The 17,736-nt window shown below is 38.6% G+C and overlaps 2 protein-coding genes, 1 long non-coding RNA gene and 1 pseudogene across 8 annotated transcripts; 2 read left to right on the top strand and 2 right to left on the bottom strand.

Annotated features, from left to right (window-relative positions):
* Window positions 1-2,361: 2,361 nt before the first annotated feature.
* On the top strand, window positions 2,362-5,887 carry LOC112274055 (uncharacterized). The gene is made up of 5 exons (XM_073529746.2): window positions 2,362-2,503; window positions 3,854-4,229; window positions 4,532-4,813; window positions 4,922-5,167; window positions 5,315-5,887. Exons 2-5 carry the CDS (start codon window positions 4,193-4,195, stop codon window positions 5,743-5,745), a joined length of 996 nt encoding a protein of 331 aa, XP_073385847.1. The 5' UTR covers window positions 2,362-2,503; window positions 3,854-4,192; the 3' UTR covers window positions 5,746-5,887.
* A 2,487-nt stretch (window positions 5,888-8,374) lies between these two features.
* On the top strand, window positions 8,375-12,403 carry LOC112273878 (uncharacterized). Of its 5 annotated transcripts, none has more exons than XM_024502904.3 (11): window positions 8,375-8,486; window positions 8,776-8,847; window positions 9,034-9,227; window positions 9,450-9,604; window positions 9,935-10,066; window positions 10,352-10,481; window positions 10,684-10,788; window positions 10,955-11,057; window positions 11,359-11,484; window positions 11,629-11,816; window positions 12,005-12,403. In XM_024502904.3, the coding sequence occupies exons 3-11, from the start codon at window positions 9,163-9,165 to the stop codon at window positions 12,078-12,080; spliced, it is 1,080 nt and encodes a 359-aa protein (XP_024358672.1). In that variant the 5' UTR covers window positions 8,375-8,486; window positions 8,776-8,847; window positions 9,034-9,162; the 3' UTR covers window positions 12,081-12,403. The 5 variants fall into 5 exon arrangements, with proteins under 5 accessions (XP_024358672.1, XP_024358668.1, XP_024358670.1 ...); XM_024502900.3 differs by having other exon boundaries at window positions 9,791-10,066; XM_024502901.3 differs by having other exon boundaries at window positions 8,408-8,545; window positions 9,791-10,066.
* Window positions 12,404-12,695: 292 nt separating this feature from the next.
* LOC112273880 (proline transporter 3-like) lies at window positions 12,696-14,701 on the bottom strand (annotated as a pseudogene). Its single transcript, XR_016499613.1, has 4 exons — window positions 13,932-14,701; window positions 13,459-13,802; window positions 13,138-13,368; window positions 12,696-13,050 (listed from the first exon to the last, which is right to left on the bottom strand). The product of XR_016499613.1 is annotated as a proline transporter 3-like (transcript).
* A 473-nt stretch (window positions 14,702-15,174) lies between these two features.
* On the bottom strand, window positions 15,175-15,796 carry LOC149986751 (uncharacterized). Its single transcript, XR_016499612.1, has 2 exons — window positions 15,622-15,796; window positions 15,175-15,410 (listed from the first exon to the last, which is right to left on the bottom strand). It is a non-coding gene; the product is annotated as an uncharacterized LOC149986751 (long non-coding RNA).
* Window positions 15,797-17,736: the final 1,940 nt, after the last annotated feature.

Below are 17,736 nucleotides of genomic sequence, written 5' to 3'. Positions count from 1 at the left end.
TAACCTACTTCATATATCTTCACATGTGACAATATAAAGGTAACCAAAATGTATCAATGTGGATTGTGTAGCATCAAATTTTCTACAAAAATTTATATATATGAAAATGTAAGATCACAATCTGCTTTGTTTTTATATACATAATATTTTATTCCACAGTCACTTACAAATTCCATAATAGAAAATACAAATAATCTACAATTCAATTTATTTTCTTTTATATTTTAATTTCTTTTTATGTATATATATATATATATATATATAAGAACAAAATAGTTATATATATATATATATATATATATATATAGAGAGAGAGAGAGAGAGAGAGAGTTGTTAAAGCCACACCTCCCTTGGCATATCATGATTGATTTTGTCCATTCTTATTCCTAATTCTCCATTTCCATTCCAAGTCTTCTATTTAGAATTACTTACTCCCTTCCAATCTCTATTTGTAGTCTCATGTGTCCATTCCAAATCTATACATCTTCATTTTCCTCCTTCATTCCTTCTATTGACTACTAATTGCCTTCTTTAAGCCAATATTGATATTTGTATGGGAATACTTGGACATTACTCAAGTAATCTATATAATTTTGGTATATGTTACTTGGATCAATAAGAAGTGGAAGTTAGTTCTGTAGCAACTTGATCTTCTAAGGAGGTCTAACAGGAAATTATTGAATATTATATAGTAAATTGGCTATTAAGGATAGTGAATTTTGCTACTAATTTTTTGGTGACAAGCAACTAGAAAAGAGGGTTGGTTTTTACTAATATGCATAATTTTGTAGCAAGTCCAAAGAATTGGTAACTACTTTTGGCAAGAAATAATGATCTTGGTATTATTAAGTCATTCTTTCATCTTTTTGGAATATGGGGTAAAAAAAAGTATTTGTTGAAGCTATTCAAGCTCCACTTGATTGACCACCACTATGGTCGCGATTACACTTATTTTCTATTGCAAGCTCAAGTGAAATTCTTGATAAACTTAGAAGAGGTGTGGGATGCATTTATAATGTGGACTGAGTAGTCATAACATCTATACTAGGAATGTGAAAATGAAACTAGTCAATACATTATGATGCATGGAACTTAGAAGAATTAAAGTCAAAGTTTACTAGTTTATGTTGATTGCTTGGTAGGAACACTAGAAACAAAGAATCAAAGACAAGAACAAGAATAGAAATAAGAAGGAGAAGAAGAAGGGGTGTGTATTTGAGATGAAGAGCATAGAATGAAGAAGGAAAAAAATAATAATAGATGATTAGAAATCGGTGATAGAGATTAAAAATGGATGAAATTAATCATGATATGACAAGAGGAGGTGTGGCTTTAACAATTATATATATTAAAAAATTTAAACTTATATTTTTAAGCATAAGTTTATGGCATAAGTCAAGGAATTTTTTTTACAAATGTTTTACCAATCAACCTATCTAAAAGACCTATGTATAGTGAAAATTCTAATCTTAATAAATAACTATACTTCTTCAAAAATATTGTTAATTTTTGATAGTTTCAAGGAGTCAACTCTGATAAATTATCCATTATCTATACATTGTTTAAAAACACAATGTCTAATAGAAATTACTAATGAATACAAGTATTTTAATATCGATTTGAAATTAAATAGTATTTATATCAAAATAATAAATTTTGGTCTTAATATTGTAGTTTTTTGTGGCCATTTTATAAATTCTTATAATCATAGATTTATATATAAATTCTTATAATCATAGATTTATATATAAATTCTTATAATCATAGATTTATATATAAATACTATTAAATTAGAATAGGTACTATATTTAATCATTATATTCCAAAAAAAAACATGCTAAAAATTCTATCATAAGTCAAGAAGATAATCCAATAATTGAATCAAGATACAAAAAAGTTTCAAGCTTAGAAATAAACAAGAACCACATAAAGAAAAATTATAAATTAACTGGAAAAATAGCAAACTGATGAGAGAAATCTTGGCTATAATCTTGCCCTTCTAGCAATGTTCAACAGAGGAATAGAAGCCCTTATTATTATTATTATTATTAATTTAATATTCTTAGAAGGGTAGGAAAGAGTGCACAAAGCTGCAAAACTATTCCAATGCACAATTAACGACCCGTTTGAGATTTTTGCTGCAGTGACAACGAAATTAGGAGCAACAAAATTAGGGCACCCACGGCCATGAGAGCCCCTCCTATCTATCTGTCTCTCTCTACAGCTACCCATCACCGTGTCGTCGCGGCGTGGTGTGGTGGAGTAGTTTGTTTGCGAGGGCCCATGGAAGCGGATCATTCTATTCCCGGAATTGGAAAGACAAGATCCTGGTTGCGACGATTGTATAGAGGGGACCGTGACGCGCCAGGCGTCGCTAGGTCTGAACTCCGAAACTGCCACTTCGAGGCCCCAAGAGTGCCTCCACAACAGTTTCCTTGCCCAAGGTTTCCATGCTTCGACCATCGAGCAAACGCATGCAGCAGACGTGGAGCAACCGTCTAAGGTCAGTGCCCCCCCCCCCCCCCCTTTCGTTTTTCTTGGTTGCAGACTGGGGGCATCAGTCCAGTCTTGTGATGGGTCTATACACACATGAATTGATGCAGAATTAGAGCGTCCAAGGAGGTGCAGCTTAGTTAGGAGTCTCCTTGTGTATCCATCGCATCGTGCAATGTAAGCCCCCGGGCTTGGCCATGTTTAATTCTGAATTGCTTTACCGATTGTGAAGTTTTTGTGCCTTAGTGTAGTGTAGTGCAGTGCTGTGCGGTGCGGTGCGGTGCTGTGGTAGATTCTCATGGACATAACGGTGCGCTTGTCACTGCGTTGCACCTTCACTGTTGGCTTTTGCAGGATTTTGTAACTAGATGGAGTCGCGGTTTTGTGTATGTGTCGAGATTCTCATGTGAGATTTGAAGTTTGGGTAGTAGGAGGGAGGTGATTGATTTTCTTAGATCGTTCGCTGAAGGTTAAATTGGCTTCTGGAAGGTTGCAGTGGAGGCGATGTGGAGTGGGTTACTGATGGTGTGTCTCAGGGTTACTAACTTACGTTCCTCAGTGATATAATTACCTGGTTGTTACCGAAGCTTTTTTAACTTTCTAGCAATTGCGTATGTTTACATTTTGGCGACTGCGTTGCGTAGGAGTACTCATCTTAGCTCGGAATTCAAGGGGAGAGACTTAGGCAAGAGGACCATGGATTAATTCTGTCGAGAAGATTCTCGTTCGATGCTTGCTGTTAAGAATCGAATTTCAAATTGAAGCTCAGAGTTGGCCTTTCTTTGAAATTATGGCATTTTCGGAACATTGTCGTCATCCCGAGCGGAACCCACCCGCAGTGTCAGCTGTTTCGCAGCATAGTTTCATTAGGATTCTTAGCCCGATGGGCACAGACGGGGTTGCACAGAGGTTCAGTGGAGTTTGGGAGCGTTGGCTATTGTCTTCACGATCTTCGAATACTGCTTTGTGGTACTCAAAGCAGCAGAAAACGTAATGCGTTCTGTTCAACGGATTTGGTCTTGGAAGTCCCGTGACACCGTGATTGCTGATCTTGAACCAATTTGAGACCGACAATGGTAGCCTTGGAACTAGAAGCATCGTCCAGTGGTTCTGGTTGCGTTCCGTTGTGGGGAGATGGACTTTTGTTCCCTTCCGCTTGTTGTGAGTCCGTTGTTTTCTTCAAAGTTTTCGTTAAAGCAGCAGGGCGCATCTCCTCCATGAGTGATTAGTATTCGCGAAACTTGACCTCGTGTCAGTTGGGAATGCTCAGAAGTTGTCTTTTCTGATACAATCCCATAACTTTGTTACAAGGTGATTGATCAGCAGTCTCACAGCTGGATTTGTATTGATGGGCGTGCAGTAAAGGGAAGGTGACGCTTGATTAATTGAGGCAGAAAAGTTCGAGATATTTGAAAGGGGTCTGCAGTCCAGCATGTCCAAAAGGAAAGAGATGCGGTGAAAAGATGGAGTTTCAAGAAACTGATTTCTTACCTTTCCAGAGACCCAAATTAGTGAGGTAATTGTGCTCTACAAATTATCTGCGTCGATTCATTTGATATCTCGCGACGATTTTTTTTCGAATATTGGTGACAGGATTCTCAGACACCTGGAAAAAGGTTCCTTAAGTACCCTAGACGAAGCCTCCAAATTACATCTCCAGTTTTCATAGCTGTTTGCAACGGTGCTCAAGGTTGAAGAAATGCTGAACTATTCACCCGGAATTGGACATATTTCAGGCAGGAAATCTAACGCGATAAAAAAAAATGCTTTATTTTATCTTACTTCTTCTTTCCTTTCTTCCCGGCTAAAATATTTGTTTGTCTTACTTTTCCATAGCTCAGAGGCATAATGTAGTATTGAATAGAACTACTGTGCCATATATTGATAAGAAAATAAGAGAGTGATCGAGGAGCGAAAGTGCACGTCTTATACGTGGACTGACTCCTGATTCTGCCGTCACAGCAAGGTGAATAGTAACTGGTTCCAGGAGAAACTAGTTCGAGGTAAAAGCTAACTCTGTTAACAGCTACTCCTGCAGCTCCTGGCGTTGGTCTCCAGCGCTACCACTCTGCGCCTGGTGCTTTCCTACAAGCAGCAGCAGATGACGCATTCTCCCAGATTCCCCTTCCCTTGGAAAACTCCGATGTGGATTCCGCGTTCGGCGACTGTGGGCTGCCGCCCATCACAGAGCAGACAGACATGGAACAGATGGACAGCGGCAACAGCATGGTGGAGTTCGAACAGTTTCTGCCGCTCGACAGCGATTTCAGCGAGAGAGCTGCCATGTCTGCCCTTGGTGTTGCCAAATCTGAGAATGTTGGTACAAATTCGATTCCTGACTTAGTGAAATTGTTTCGTCGAGGACTTCGTAATCTCAATTTACAAGTTTTCACATGACGTTGATGAGCTGGGGTGGGGTTGTTGACAGACACATTTGCGAGTTTCTTCCCACCTGCGAAGGAGACTCGGTCAGTGCGTGAGAAGAGAGTGTCAATTGCAGAAAAGATTATACCAAATCAAGAAATAATTACGATTTCAGAGGATCACCATTCAGAAGACAGCATCTCAGGGACTTCGGAAGTTAATAGCCTTAGGAATGGATTCAATGTAGCGATGTACTCACAAGATGATTTTTTCAGAACCGATACCATGACTTCTATGCCAACAAGTCAAGGTGCCGAGCTAATCTCAGCTTCGTGACACTCACAACTTTCTGACATTTTTTCCTTTCTGCTTCAGACTGGTTAGCACAAGTTGGCGTGTGATAGAAGTTTGATTTACTGACAGTCTATTTTATATGGCTATTCATCTTGCATTCCAGGAGGTAAGCGGCAGCGGGGGTTCGCTGGAGAGTACACTACATCAAATGACTCAGAGTTGAACTTCAAGTCATTCCGGTTAGGCATCAATCAGTCCACCGGCTTCATCCGCCATGCAAGCTTCCCGACAAGTGGAGAGGGCGTAAACATGGACTCAAACCCTGACGACCGTTACGTCCAGATGCGACTTCGAGCCAAGCGTGGATGCGCCACCCATCCGAGGAGCATCGCGGAGCGTGTGAGGCGGACTGGAATCAGTGAGCGCATGAAGAAGCTGCAGGACTTGGTCCCCGGCATGGAGAAGACGACCAACACGGCTACCATGCTGGACGAAACCATGGATTATGTGATGTCGTTGCAAAACAAGGTTACCGAGCTTCAGGAGTCGATTGTGCAGCTAAAACCTGGGGCCACACTGATCAACAGCTCCTAAATGGACAGCTGAATAGTTCAGTTATTGCTCCGTTCCGTTGTAATATAGTTTCAATTTTATATCTCTTCATTGAAGCATTCGGACTCAGAAGTTCTTGGAATTTGTACAGTTGATGGTATTAATTGAAATTCTTTTTTGGTACATCTCCATGCTCTCGTTCATAAATGAATAGATTTTTGGGTGAACACGAATCAATTTGTTTCACGTTTTGTTTGTTTGCTTGCTTCTTCTTTTTTTCTTCTCTTTTTTTTTTTTTCTCTATATAGAATCCATGGATTAATTAAATTTATGGAACAATTTTTATCTAATTGTCCAATTGAGCTAAATTCACAACATAAATTGAATACATCTATAGTCATAACTTTACAATAATTCATCCATAGATTTACTACAAAATTCACACAATTTACCAAAATATAACCACTTTTTTATCAAACTTGAAACAAAGTCACCCAAAAACATCCAAATTTTACAAAGCTCTCACAAAGTCAGTATGAATTCAAATCCTTTAAAACTAATTCTTGTAGAAACCTTATCAATTTTGCTTTCAAATCCCTTACTCCAATGAACAAAAAAGAACCATGTCTGCCATGGACATGTGGTTTTGTGCCTTAGGGTCAAGTTTTGACCTTATTTTATAACTTGTTCTCTATAGGTATCAATTTAAGATTTATGTAAGTAATTTCTGCTGATTGCTACTTTTAACTTAAAGATGATTTGCTACTAAATTTTAATGTAAGCTCTTCTATAAAATTATAATATTCTATTTCTTTCACTCAATAGCCATCTTACAATGCAACAACATTTGAAATTATTTTATTTTAAAAGATCTCTAAACTTAAATCAATAAACAACATGATTGTTAAATAATAAATTGTATATATTCAAAAAAGTGGTAGGATTTTAAATTAATAGCTAGAAATAATAGTTTATTATTATTAAATAGTTGTTTGAACTTATTGGAGTAAAATAGAGAAAATTAACTTTTCAACAATATAAAGCCGTTGATCTCTATGTAATTAGAAATAAAATAAAAAATTAAGATTGTTCATATATTTGTTGTCCAATTATGATGCATTACAAAATAAATTGCTTTAACAATAGTATAAGTATAAAAAGTAGTTACATCCAAATTTTATTCATAGTGTAACTTGTTGTTGTGGCTAAAATAGGAATTTGGTCAGAAATAATAATGTGGATACAATGTTTTGTAGTCTTAGAGCAAATACCAATATTTTGATGTTATGGTTGCATTTGTAGAAGTGAGTGATTTAATATATATATATATATATATATATATATAAAAAATATGTGTCTACTTCTCAAGTTATGTAAGCTATTCAATTAGAATTTTGAATCTAAATAAAAACTGCTTGAATAATATTGGTACAATTTGCTACATCATAAAATATAGTGCAAAAAGAAAATATAGAATCTTGGTAGGAAAATAACTAAATGTAAGTACATTGTTGATTTGTTTAGATCAATAGATAAATATAGAATATTGCTAAAAGTTGCATTATAAAAGATTAAAACATAATAGTCGGCAAACTTCTTTATTTCAAATCTATCTAGCTTTTAAATATATGTATATATATGGAACTAAACTAATATGTATCAAGAACTAAATTATCAACCAGGTTCATTTTTTTATTTAATTTTTTTTAAAGAAATTCAATTTGATAATTTATAGATTAAAAATAACAACATTTTATGATTTTTATTTTATTTTTTTGGATAGGATTTAGATCAAAGATGTGCAAGTAAATGTCTTGACAAAAGGTATGCAAGGAGTAAAAAATATCAATCCAATTTTTTAGAATGCCTTTTTTGAGTGAGCCACGTTTAACTTCTCAAAAAATGTTATTATATAAAGTATTAAAATTTATAAAAATTGATATGGATCTTGAAGTTAGTTTCACGTGAGAAACTAAAAATTGAGAATAGGTTCTGATGCCATGCTGATATATATATATATATATATATATATATATATATGTATTCACTTGCAAATATATAATGCTTCGAAGTAATATTTAATCTTAGTAAATATTTTTGACTCCTAGCGCCAAATAAGAACAAGAAGTTATATAAAAACAAGAAAAAAAAAAAAAAAAAAAAAAAAAATACACATTCATCTTATGTTCATTTTATAATATATATACTTGTCTAATGCGTCTCTCCCCATTTTCAATTATAACACTAATTTTAAACAGACCGGTTTAGGTCTATTTGACTGGCATCAAAGCATGAAATCCTCAAACATTACAAAGGTTCGGACAAACAACGGCCACCACCACACATCCAAGAACAGCAAATAAAAAATTCGAGGTTTCGCCTCTATTCCTCAACCTGCACAACAACACCCACAAACCCAAATAAATTCTTAATTAATCAGTAAACATCACTCATACCACTTCTAAGTCAGCGTCGCCAAGAGTTGAACGAATCTGGACCAGGTTGTCAACGGTGTATGATTCCATCCCAAAGCGGGTATCGGCTGAGCAAAGTAACTCCAACGCGCGAGATACCCTGCGTGGGCTTCGGTTTATACTCTGGTGATAACCAGGAGGCCCAGCACTGCCCACCTCAGACTGCATTGCACGCCTAGACTCGTAAATGTGAAAATAAATTTGAGTATCGTATTGCTGAGGTTGGGGGACTTAGGGCTGGAGCTTCAATCCTCCAAACTCTGTGTCCTGAGTTATATATTTCAACCATTGTTGTTTAACTCTCAGCAGGTATTGGGGTTCCTTGCTTCACTGCGGTCGCGGAGAGCTAGATTTCATCGCTTATCTTGGTCTGGATGTTGTTTGGGGATTCCTTCGTTTCTATTTTATTTTTAGTTTTTGCTGGCCTGAGTGTTCTAATTGGGGATTCTTGCACGTTAATTGGTTTTGCTCATGGAGCTTTTAGGGTTTCGAAATTGGTTGTAGTTTCTGGGATGGTTTGTGGTTGTATGGTGACTCTGTACTCCCCTGGTGGTGGAGTGGTTTATGATGGATGTGTCTGTAAATGTCTTGCTCCCAGGGTGTATTGAAGTGAGAGTTTGAAGTGAATTCAAGATTGACTTTCGAGCCTGCATTTCTATTAACCTCTCAGGTTTAAAGCAAAATCGCTTGGGAGGTGTATCAGATATCGATCATCAGATCAAAATGATGCTATTGACAAGTAGATTATCCTTCAAGATTAACAATTGTTTTTCGGCTAGAGAATTGTGGATTTCTATGTTTAGCTGATTACTTGTAGAATGTCCTAGTGACGAAACTGTGTGCGCAAATTTCACAGAGAAGCCTGTTAGGAGCGTTATTGAGTTGGCCCTTTTACACCATTTTCGAGTCTCAATTGGATGCTTAGCTGAACGCTAAGAGTATCCCTTCAGGAAAGGAGCATAATTCTCCTCTGTGTGGAAAGTTTATGATTGCCGCAATGCCGGACTATCAGGCAGCAGTTGATGATTTCGTCACGAGATTGAGACGCAGGTTTTAATCTCTCATCTTTAGTTCAGTGTATCCACATGAATCTATAGCGTATACAGGTTTTTTAAGGGAATCAGACTTCTGTAGATTTTGAAAGTTTCTAGTACCTGACTTGGCGTCGCCACTTGTCTTGATAATATACAAGCTGCATAGAGATCCTTCGTAGACCATTAAGTTTGGGTTCTGTCCTTGCATACAGTGACATGGATGAAGGATTTTGTTCAGGCAGGTGGAGGGCTCTCTCATTACTGCGAAGCTGACCGCTGAGCTTCTTCGCCAAGTCGTCTCACACCAACGTTTACCAAATGTCGGTCAAGCAGCTGTGCTCATAGATGTTGTGAAATCTGTGGGTCTTCGCATGATTGCAGCAAATCCAATTGGTCAGTCAAAAATCCTGGCCTAGTGTTACACATGCTTCTGCTTTTCTTAGTGAGAACATGTGGAGTTCGTTCAGAGACACGCAGATTCACTATTTCACTTGCGGGTTTTCAATGTGTGCCATACAAACTATTCAAACTGTACTGGAGCAACTATTTTGCTCTTATTGAATTCCTTAATGGTTTCAGAATTGGCAGTCGGAAATATGGTGAGAAGAGTTCTTCACATCATCAGGGAAGAAGATGTGTCGTTGACATCTTCCGCAATTCCAGGAGTCAGTGTTGAGAGCGATGACGACGAAAGTGACTCTAAATCTAGTTATTCTGCTGCAGCCATTGCTGCTGCTAACCGAAGTGCTTTGCGAGCACCCTCATTGCACAATCTGCTAGAATCGATACCTGATCCAGTTAAAACTCCTGAAGCTCCGGCAGCGTCCGTTGGGGACTCAGATTCAAAAAGCCGATGTAAGTTTGGTTGCTTCTCCTTGTGAACATCCTCCCATTTACCATCACAACGTTGTTTGGTTTATTGCAATCTTCGACTGTTATGTATGGCTCATAAATTGTGCATTGGAAGTACAAAGTCGGCTAATTAGTAGCTTAATGGTTTCGAGTGACTTGCTGATTGAATCTGTTGACGTGATTACTAAGGTTGGAATAGCACACGAACGTTATTACGGACATCTTTTTTTATATTGTACATAGTATATCCGTCATGGACTTATGATTTTTTTATGGTGGGTTGCATAGCTGGAGACAGGAATTCTGTAAGCTGGAAGCTGAAGCACAATGTGATTGAAGGCATTACCGAGTTACTTCAAGACTTAGATGATTATCATACGCATGTTGCTGAGCAGGCACTTGAACACATTCATCAAAAGTATGTGAGAACTATTAGATATAATTGTCCTTGGCACTTGCTATATATGCTGCTCATCATGAACCATTACCTTATATCTCTACAGGTTATTCAGTGTTGTATAGTTTTCCCACTTGTGTTGACTGGCGTTTTTCCAACTCTTGTAAGTCTGGTGGTACTTTTTGTTAGGAATATTATCTGATGCCTTGGTTGTTGTTGAAAGTGAGGTGATCTTGACGCTTGGGCGGTCACGATCTCTGCTTAAATTCCTTTTGGAGGCGAAGAAGAAGAGATCGTTCCAAGTGGTAGTAGCAGAGGGTGCTCCTAGGTACGATGTTGAATTGAAACATCGCGTAACTGTGTTTCCTAAGAAAGCAGAAATGTGTTGCAAGTACCTGTAGCTGAGTGGTCAATTTCATTTGCAGAGGTTTATATCTGAAATTTTATAGTCTTTATAATAAAGTGCCTTCTCTCATGTCATACCTTTTCTTTAGGTACCAGGGACATACACTTGCGAAAGAGCTTGCAGAGAAAGGGCTACAAACTACTGTAATCACAGATTCAGCCGTCTTCGCGATGATATCACGTGTGAACATGGTACGCTTTGCACTTCTGGACGCACTATGTTATACTGAAGGTAGATTGTGATCACAGCAGCAAAATTTTATGAGGATGATAGTAGTTTTGTGTGCACACGAAAGTATATCATTTAATTATTGTGGTCAGTATTTCACTCGTGAAATGTAGTGACCAAGGACATGATATTCTTATACGACCTGCCATATGGATAAATATAGCAGGAGGTTGAAGGATCATCAAGCTGTCTGTGATTTTTTATTTGCTTGGATGTTTTGACTTCTGATATTTTTGGTCGTTTTTTGCTCCAAAACTAACTTAGGTCATAATTGGAGCACACGCTGTGATGGCAAATGGAGGAGTGCTGGCTCCAGTTGGCATGCACATGGTTGCTCTTGCAGCTCGCAGGCATGCAGTTCCTTTCGTTGTTCTTGCTGGTGTTCACAAGGTATGCTAATTGTAAAGGACTCCTATATATATATCTATATACATTGTCGTTTTGATGCCTCGTTAATATCTAAGGTAATCCGTTTAGTCAAGCGGTGGAGATTTTCATGTCCAAGACTTAACGGAGGTTGTTTTTGTGCTGCAGTTATGCCCACAATATCCACACAAGCCATACACACTACTTAACGACATGAAATCTCCAGCTGAGGTTGTAGAATTTGGGGAGTTATCTGAATGCTTTGCTGCCGGGACTGGTGATCATACCACCTATGTCGTGAATCCAACTTTTGACTACATTCCTCCGGATCTTGTTAGCATTTTCATTACGGATACGTAAGTTTCCTTAAGAAAGTTTCCTTGAGATTTGCTCTTTTAATTTCGGTGATACCGAATGAAAATGGTATCTAGCAGCAATGTTCTTTGTATTTCAATCTTTTTACTTTTATCATTTAGTATAGTCCAGTACACCTGTTTGTTCCTTGTCCTCTCAGTTGACGAGCTCTTTCGGTTATGTTTTGCAGAGGTGGTCATAATCCATCGTATGTCTACAGGCTCATTGCCGAATACTACAGTCCGGAGGATTATTTTTTGCAATGAAAAAAGAGTCATGTAACTTATTCTATCTTGTGCAATTTTGCTGCAGTATTTTCCTCTGTCAGATCTAGGATTCTAATGTTAAAAATTGAGGTTAATTGGTGTCGGCGAAAATAAGAAAAAGAAAAAGAAAAAAATGCACATCGTATTTAGGATGCTTGAGGGCCTTGAAGATTAGCTGCACCTATGGTGGCCTTTGAAGAAGGAATTTTAGCTTCTATTGATTTTTACACTCGTAGTGAAGAAATGTTCATACCGATTTGTGAAATTGTTAATGTTTTCCTAATACATTTTCCTGCATTAAATCAGGCTCTTTTTATCTTCAATGAGAACACTTAATTGAGTGCAACTTGATTTCAGAAGCTGCTTGGCTTTGTGTCTGCATGTAGGCGCTGACTTGATAGCACATTTGACAGCGACGTTGAAGTATTCTGCAAATGGACTGTGTTACTCGCAATTTCGTAGAAGGTCGTATACTTTGGGAGAGAAATTATAATCATCTCCATAAAGACAACTGTAACGAAGATGATGTGAATGCTTGATATTGTGCTTGTTCTTCCGATTTCACAATTGACGATCAAAAGTCATGTATATTCACAAGATAAACACGTTTTGATATCTTTTTGGTTGTTTGATATTATTATAAGATCACATCTTGGACAGAACTTCTCGTCTAATCTGCAAGCTCTTAGAAGGCTAAAAGATTCTACTGTGTACATACATAGTTACAACCCACGTGTTGCGTGGCCTTGGAATTGTTGACCGCCTGTAGTCTCTCCAACTGTTGATGCTTGGATTCGCCTCGTTTGCTTAATTAGACCCATTACAAGTCGGCGAATGCAGGGTAGTTGATAGAGTCAACAACAATGAATCGGAAACCCACAGCGACGGTTCCAACAGTCAAGGCTGCCGAGATGATCACCATACCCCAGTGCCAAATCAGTCGCTGCTAACCGAACTTGTTACCCTTCACCTGCAAAAATTGGTTCAATTCAGTCGCAGCGAAATGAGCGAAGTGTGGCTGCGCATGCGAGATGCCTTGAGTGATCAGTGTGTGTACCTTTGTATACATGTGGTGAACCAATCCAGACTCTGGAGGAAACACAGCCACTGCTCCGGTGAGAACAATGAAGTCTCCGAAGAAGAGAAGCAACGCTCCCAGGAAAGTGCTGAGAGAGATATACGTCGTGCGCTTGATCAACCGCACGGTTATGCTATAGAAAGACCATTCATGGCGTCCTTTCTTACTGAAGGAGGTATCCATGAACTCGTAAATGTGCGAGCAATAAATCTGTAATACGAATTCAATTGGTTCAGAATAACAGTCCTAACATGAGCAACATGTGCAATTCGCTCAATTACAAGATCACTGGTCACTTACATGGAGAGAAACGACCGTTTGCAAGAAGGCAGCGGCGTTAGCGACTGTAACTGCAGATTTGGGCCCAGAGACAGAATTCAACATGTATGGGACGACGTCGTTGCCGTATGCCCAGTATCCAACAAAGGTGAGCATCAGGATTGGGAGTGTCCCCACTGTGAATTGAAGGTCAAGTGCCTTCTTCATGTTCCTAACTGATGGCTCTTTCACTGTTGCCTGCATTTCTGGAAGAATGCCCGTGTTGAATGCAAATGCTATTGTTGCCATGGCTCCTAATGCATTGAACGCCTTTTCAGTGTTACTACCTTTCAGAGAGTAGTCTCGAGAAAACTTCGCCTTCACACCTGGAACACAAACCATACAACTTACATTCCCAATTTGCAGACAGAAGAAGGCGCAACGATGTTGCTAGATCCTTGGAGAAAAATTACAAGCACCCGGATGGAGGGAGGTATTGGAGCATGAAATTATACCGTCAGTGAGAGCGATGCCGACGCTGGTGAATATGTAGACACAGCTGAGGAGCAAAGAGCAAGTGGAGAAGAACCGGAATGCGTGAAGGGTGGGAACCAAAAATGCGAAGACGCATATCACTGCTCCGGCGACGCCCACCCATCCAGGCAACGTCACATGTCTTCCAACTGTGAAGGCTGCAGCTATAGCCTTTAGAGACTCCCCCCCCCCAAAAAAAAAACGATGGTTCCAATATTTCCTATGAAGAGATACAAGTACTGCACAAACTAGGTTGCGCGGTACATATGCGGGCCTGCACATGCGCAAGGGGAAAGTTGGACTTTCCTATCGATTTGTCTGAGCTGCAAGGGACTGAATGCAATTGAAACTTCAAAATCATCCGGATTGTGATACAAGCGATGAGAGTACCGTAGATGTGGCCTGCAAGGTCCCGGTAGCGAACTTGGCGCTTGCCGCCGGTCTCATGCAGCTCTCCGAGAAGACAATTTTTGTAAAAAGAGATGATACCCCCTCCGAGCAGGCAGAGGACACCGGCAGTCCAGCCCAGGTACGCCATGATCAGAGCGGGGTACCCAAGAATAAAACCCGAATTTAAAGCTGTCACGATGTGGAATGCCACTGTGTACCACGCATATGCCATGATGAATTCATCGCAACTGAGCCACGTTAATGATCTTGAGCTCTTCGGGTGTGCAACCTAGTCACCCTAGCTCTGAAATCGAATTTGAATGAATTCTGAGGATCCCTGCATGTGTTCCTCAATGAACACAAGACGGTTGCGATTGATTCGTATGAATACCACAATGGAGAGCAGCGTTATTACCTTCTCCGACCCGGTGAGCTGTTTCTTTGGACACTGCATCGGCTGCTTTGAATGAATTACCTCCTTCAGGATCGCTTAGTTTTTCTGCAGCAGTTTCCACCGGAGTTGTGGTATAATGTCCCTCTTTCTGTGCGAGCCCTGCCTCGCCGTTCCCCCCATTCAGCGCCATATTATTTCTTTCAAAAGACTCGTCGGTTTGTGGGAGTCGTTTATCCCCTCTCAGAATACCGTATACTACGTAGAATCGATGCAGGCTGCAACTAATCAGTCTCTGGTGTATGTTTCAGTGCCGTCTTAGCCTTGTCAAGCTCACCCTTGTATCTTTCAGAAGATAAATTCCACTTTATCGCTGTCGGTTTTGATTATTAATTTTTCAAACTAAGTGTTTTCTCATGCCCTCAACCGGCAAAAAAAACCAATCACTGGACAGCTTCCAACGAAGAGCATTCCCCGCATGGCGCTTCGATTTTACATACGATTCCTCTTCACAACATTTGCTGAAACTCTGCCACATCGTTCAGCTTCAGATAAAAACATTTGATACTATTTCACGTGGACTCAGAGGGTGTGGCCTTTCTGTGATCCGAAGAAAACCAAGCCACATACAAGCTTTTGCTTCAACAGCTTGTCCAAACGCGGAGATCCATTCTGTAACCTGTCCATTGAGGCATGGCGACGCGTCAACCTGCATGCATGCTAGCCTTATCTGAGGTAATCATCACTGGGTCCCAATCACGAGTAACTGCTGATCCATATTTCTTTCTTAACTGTTGATCAATCTGTATGTTGTAAAGAAAGTAAGATTCGAACAATCACTCTACGCTACGAACACTTGTCCCGTGGCTCATGGTATATTGACCACTTACCACAGCTCCCAAAATGTCAGACGAACAGTCTCACGCTGGTCAATGAGCGACCAACCTTGCACAAGACCTGTTACCATGAGAACATTTCACGACACACCTGCACCATCAAAGAACAATCGCACTCCCTTCCACAAACCAAAAAACAAATAAACCCAGCGACGCCTCCACCGCAACGCAAAATGTGTGATCTTCGCAGGTTCTCAGGCACCATAAGCAGCAACCTCACACGTTGAACGCAATCCAAGCACCGGCGAGGCGCAAGGAAACGCACCACTACAAACCCACAAAGATTTCTAGATTGTTTTCTGAACACTTCACCGACACAGTTCATGTGCTCATCTCCCAACGCCGCTACTGCTACTGCTACTCGATGCAAATACTGTTAAACTGGTCGCAAATTCGGTGGAACTTGAGGCAACGATGACTCGAAAACTGCAGGAAACGGGATTTCACGGAGCATCCACTGCAGCCACAAGAGCTTTTATAGACGAAGGGTTTTGGGTTTAGTGGCTTGGGACCGGGCACCGCGGCAATCCGCGTTCACACCGGCAGTCCCTTTTCGAGTTCAAAGAAGCCGCGAAAACGGCAAAAGTCGAAGTGAAAAAGTATACACTGCCTTTTGGAATGGGAACGTGTTCCCGTGTTGTGGTGACAACCCCGCCTTATAATAGTTTGTGGGTTTTCGCCACCAACTTCACGTTAGTTTTTTGAACTCTTTTTAGGTTTTAGGGTCTAGGGTTTTAGTGTTTAAGCTTCAAGGGACATGTTGGAACCTGGATGAATGGTTTTGGACATGTGTGTTGAAAATTGAGGTTGATCATCTTTTGTGGTTATGATGAAAATTAGGGTTTGTGCTCAAGCACGCTGGGAAAGTACTTTATTGTTGGCACATTTTGAGTAGGATGTTGATTGTTACAACTTTGTTTAATGGGACCTTACAATCATTTGATGCGAAAAAGAAAAAAAAAATCTCTCACCAACTTTGTTTTCTGATTCAAAAGTCAGAAAATATATTTATTAATTAGCTTATTATCAAAATATCACTTATGTATTAGTTATTCTAACTGATGTGGGTTGATTACAATTATAATTTTCTTCATCACATAGACTTCTACATCTAATGTTTTTCTTTTTTTCTTTATTCTTTTCCTTTTTTTATTTAGTGGTGAAATTCACTGCATGTGCTTTGTTCCAGGTTAAATTTTCCGTTAATCATCTACTTGTAAGCATAGCTTTGAGTCAACGTATGCATCAATTGTTCATTGTTGGTTTAATGCTTTTTTCTGTTAACTTAGCAAGTTTTTAAATTTTCGTTATTGGTGGCAAGAATTGATTGGGATGTTTTCATAATCAAGGACATTAGAAATAATAATAATGATATATATATATATATATATATATATATAATAAACTCATAACTGGTAGTAATTTTTTACACACAAATAGGAAAGCAAAAAATAAAATGTGTTGCTACCACAGTATGTAGATCACTTCCTAATCACAAAGTAATTAAAACTTTCTAAGAATCTAATTAGAATTAAAACATACCATACCAAATTAGACAAATTAAAACCATGTACTGAATGAATGAAGAATGCTCAACTTTATTTTATAGAATCAGTCTACACTTTAAAATCATACACCATGGTGGAATGAATGAAATTTATTTTCTATTTCAGTAATGTGCGGAAATTACTCAGAACTCTTACAAATTACAACATGAAAGTGAAAGTTCACTCATACTTGATTCATAATTTGAGGGTATGAGAAAGTTTTAAACATTCCACACTTTATAACTTAATACCTAAAAGATTGTGGCTTATTTTGAATTAAAAACAATGCTCCTTCATAAATTCACCCCTTTTAATACTCATCCATGCAAAAAGCAATAAAATTAAATAAAATCAAAATTAAAATATTACAATAAAAAACTGAACTATCAAATTGATTGTAATTGTTTTGCAATTTTTGGAGCTCTGGAAAAAAATCATTGAGACATTTTTAATTGTTAAAATAAACTGCCAACAGTTTTAAAATTAAAAGCTTACTAACTAATTATTATTTCACAGCTTATATATTCATTTGAAAAAAAAAAAAAAAAAAAAAAAATCTATG

The sequence above is a fragment of the Physcomitrium patens genome, chromosome 21 (assembly GCF_059467195.1).
Source record: "Physcomitrium patens ecotype Gransden chromosome 21, ASM5946719v1, whole genome shotgun sequence".
NCBI lineage: Eukaryota > Viridiplantae > Streptophyta > Bryopsida > Funariales > Funariaceae > Physcomitrium > Physcomitrium patens.
The sequence above is the reverse complement of the archived record's forward strand: the minus strand, read 5'-3'. Positions and strand labels throughout refer to the sequence as shown.

Bases quoted from the DNA above. Each gene is read 5' to 3' on its own strand.
- LOC112274055 (XM_073529746.2), top strand. From the start codon at position 4,193: ATGCTGAACTATTCACCCGGAATTGGACATATTTCAG. The intron at 4,814-4,921 runs GTACAAATTCGA...GGTTGTTGACAG, and splicing joins TGCCAAATCTGAGAATGTTG to ACACATTTGCGAGTTTCTTC. The intron at 5,168-5,314 runs GTGCCGAGCTAA...CTTGCATTCCAG, and splicing joins TTCTATGCCAACAAGTCAAG to GAGGTAAGCGGCAGCGGGGG.
- LOC112273878 (XM_024502902.3), top strand. From the start codon at position 9,163: ATGATTGCCGCAATGCCGGACTATCAGGCAGCAGTTGATGATTTCGTC. The intron at 10,482-10,683 runs GTATGTGAGAAC...TGTTGTTGAAAG, and splicing joins CTTGAACACATTCATCAAAA to TGAGGTGATCTTGACGCTTG. The intron at 11,485-11,628 runs GTATGCTAATTG...TTTGTGCTGCAG, and splicing joins TTCTTGCTGGTGTTCACAAG to TTATGCCCACAATATCCACA.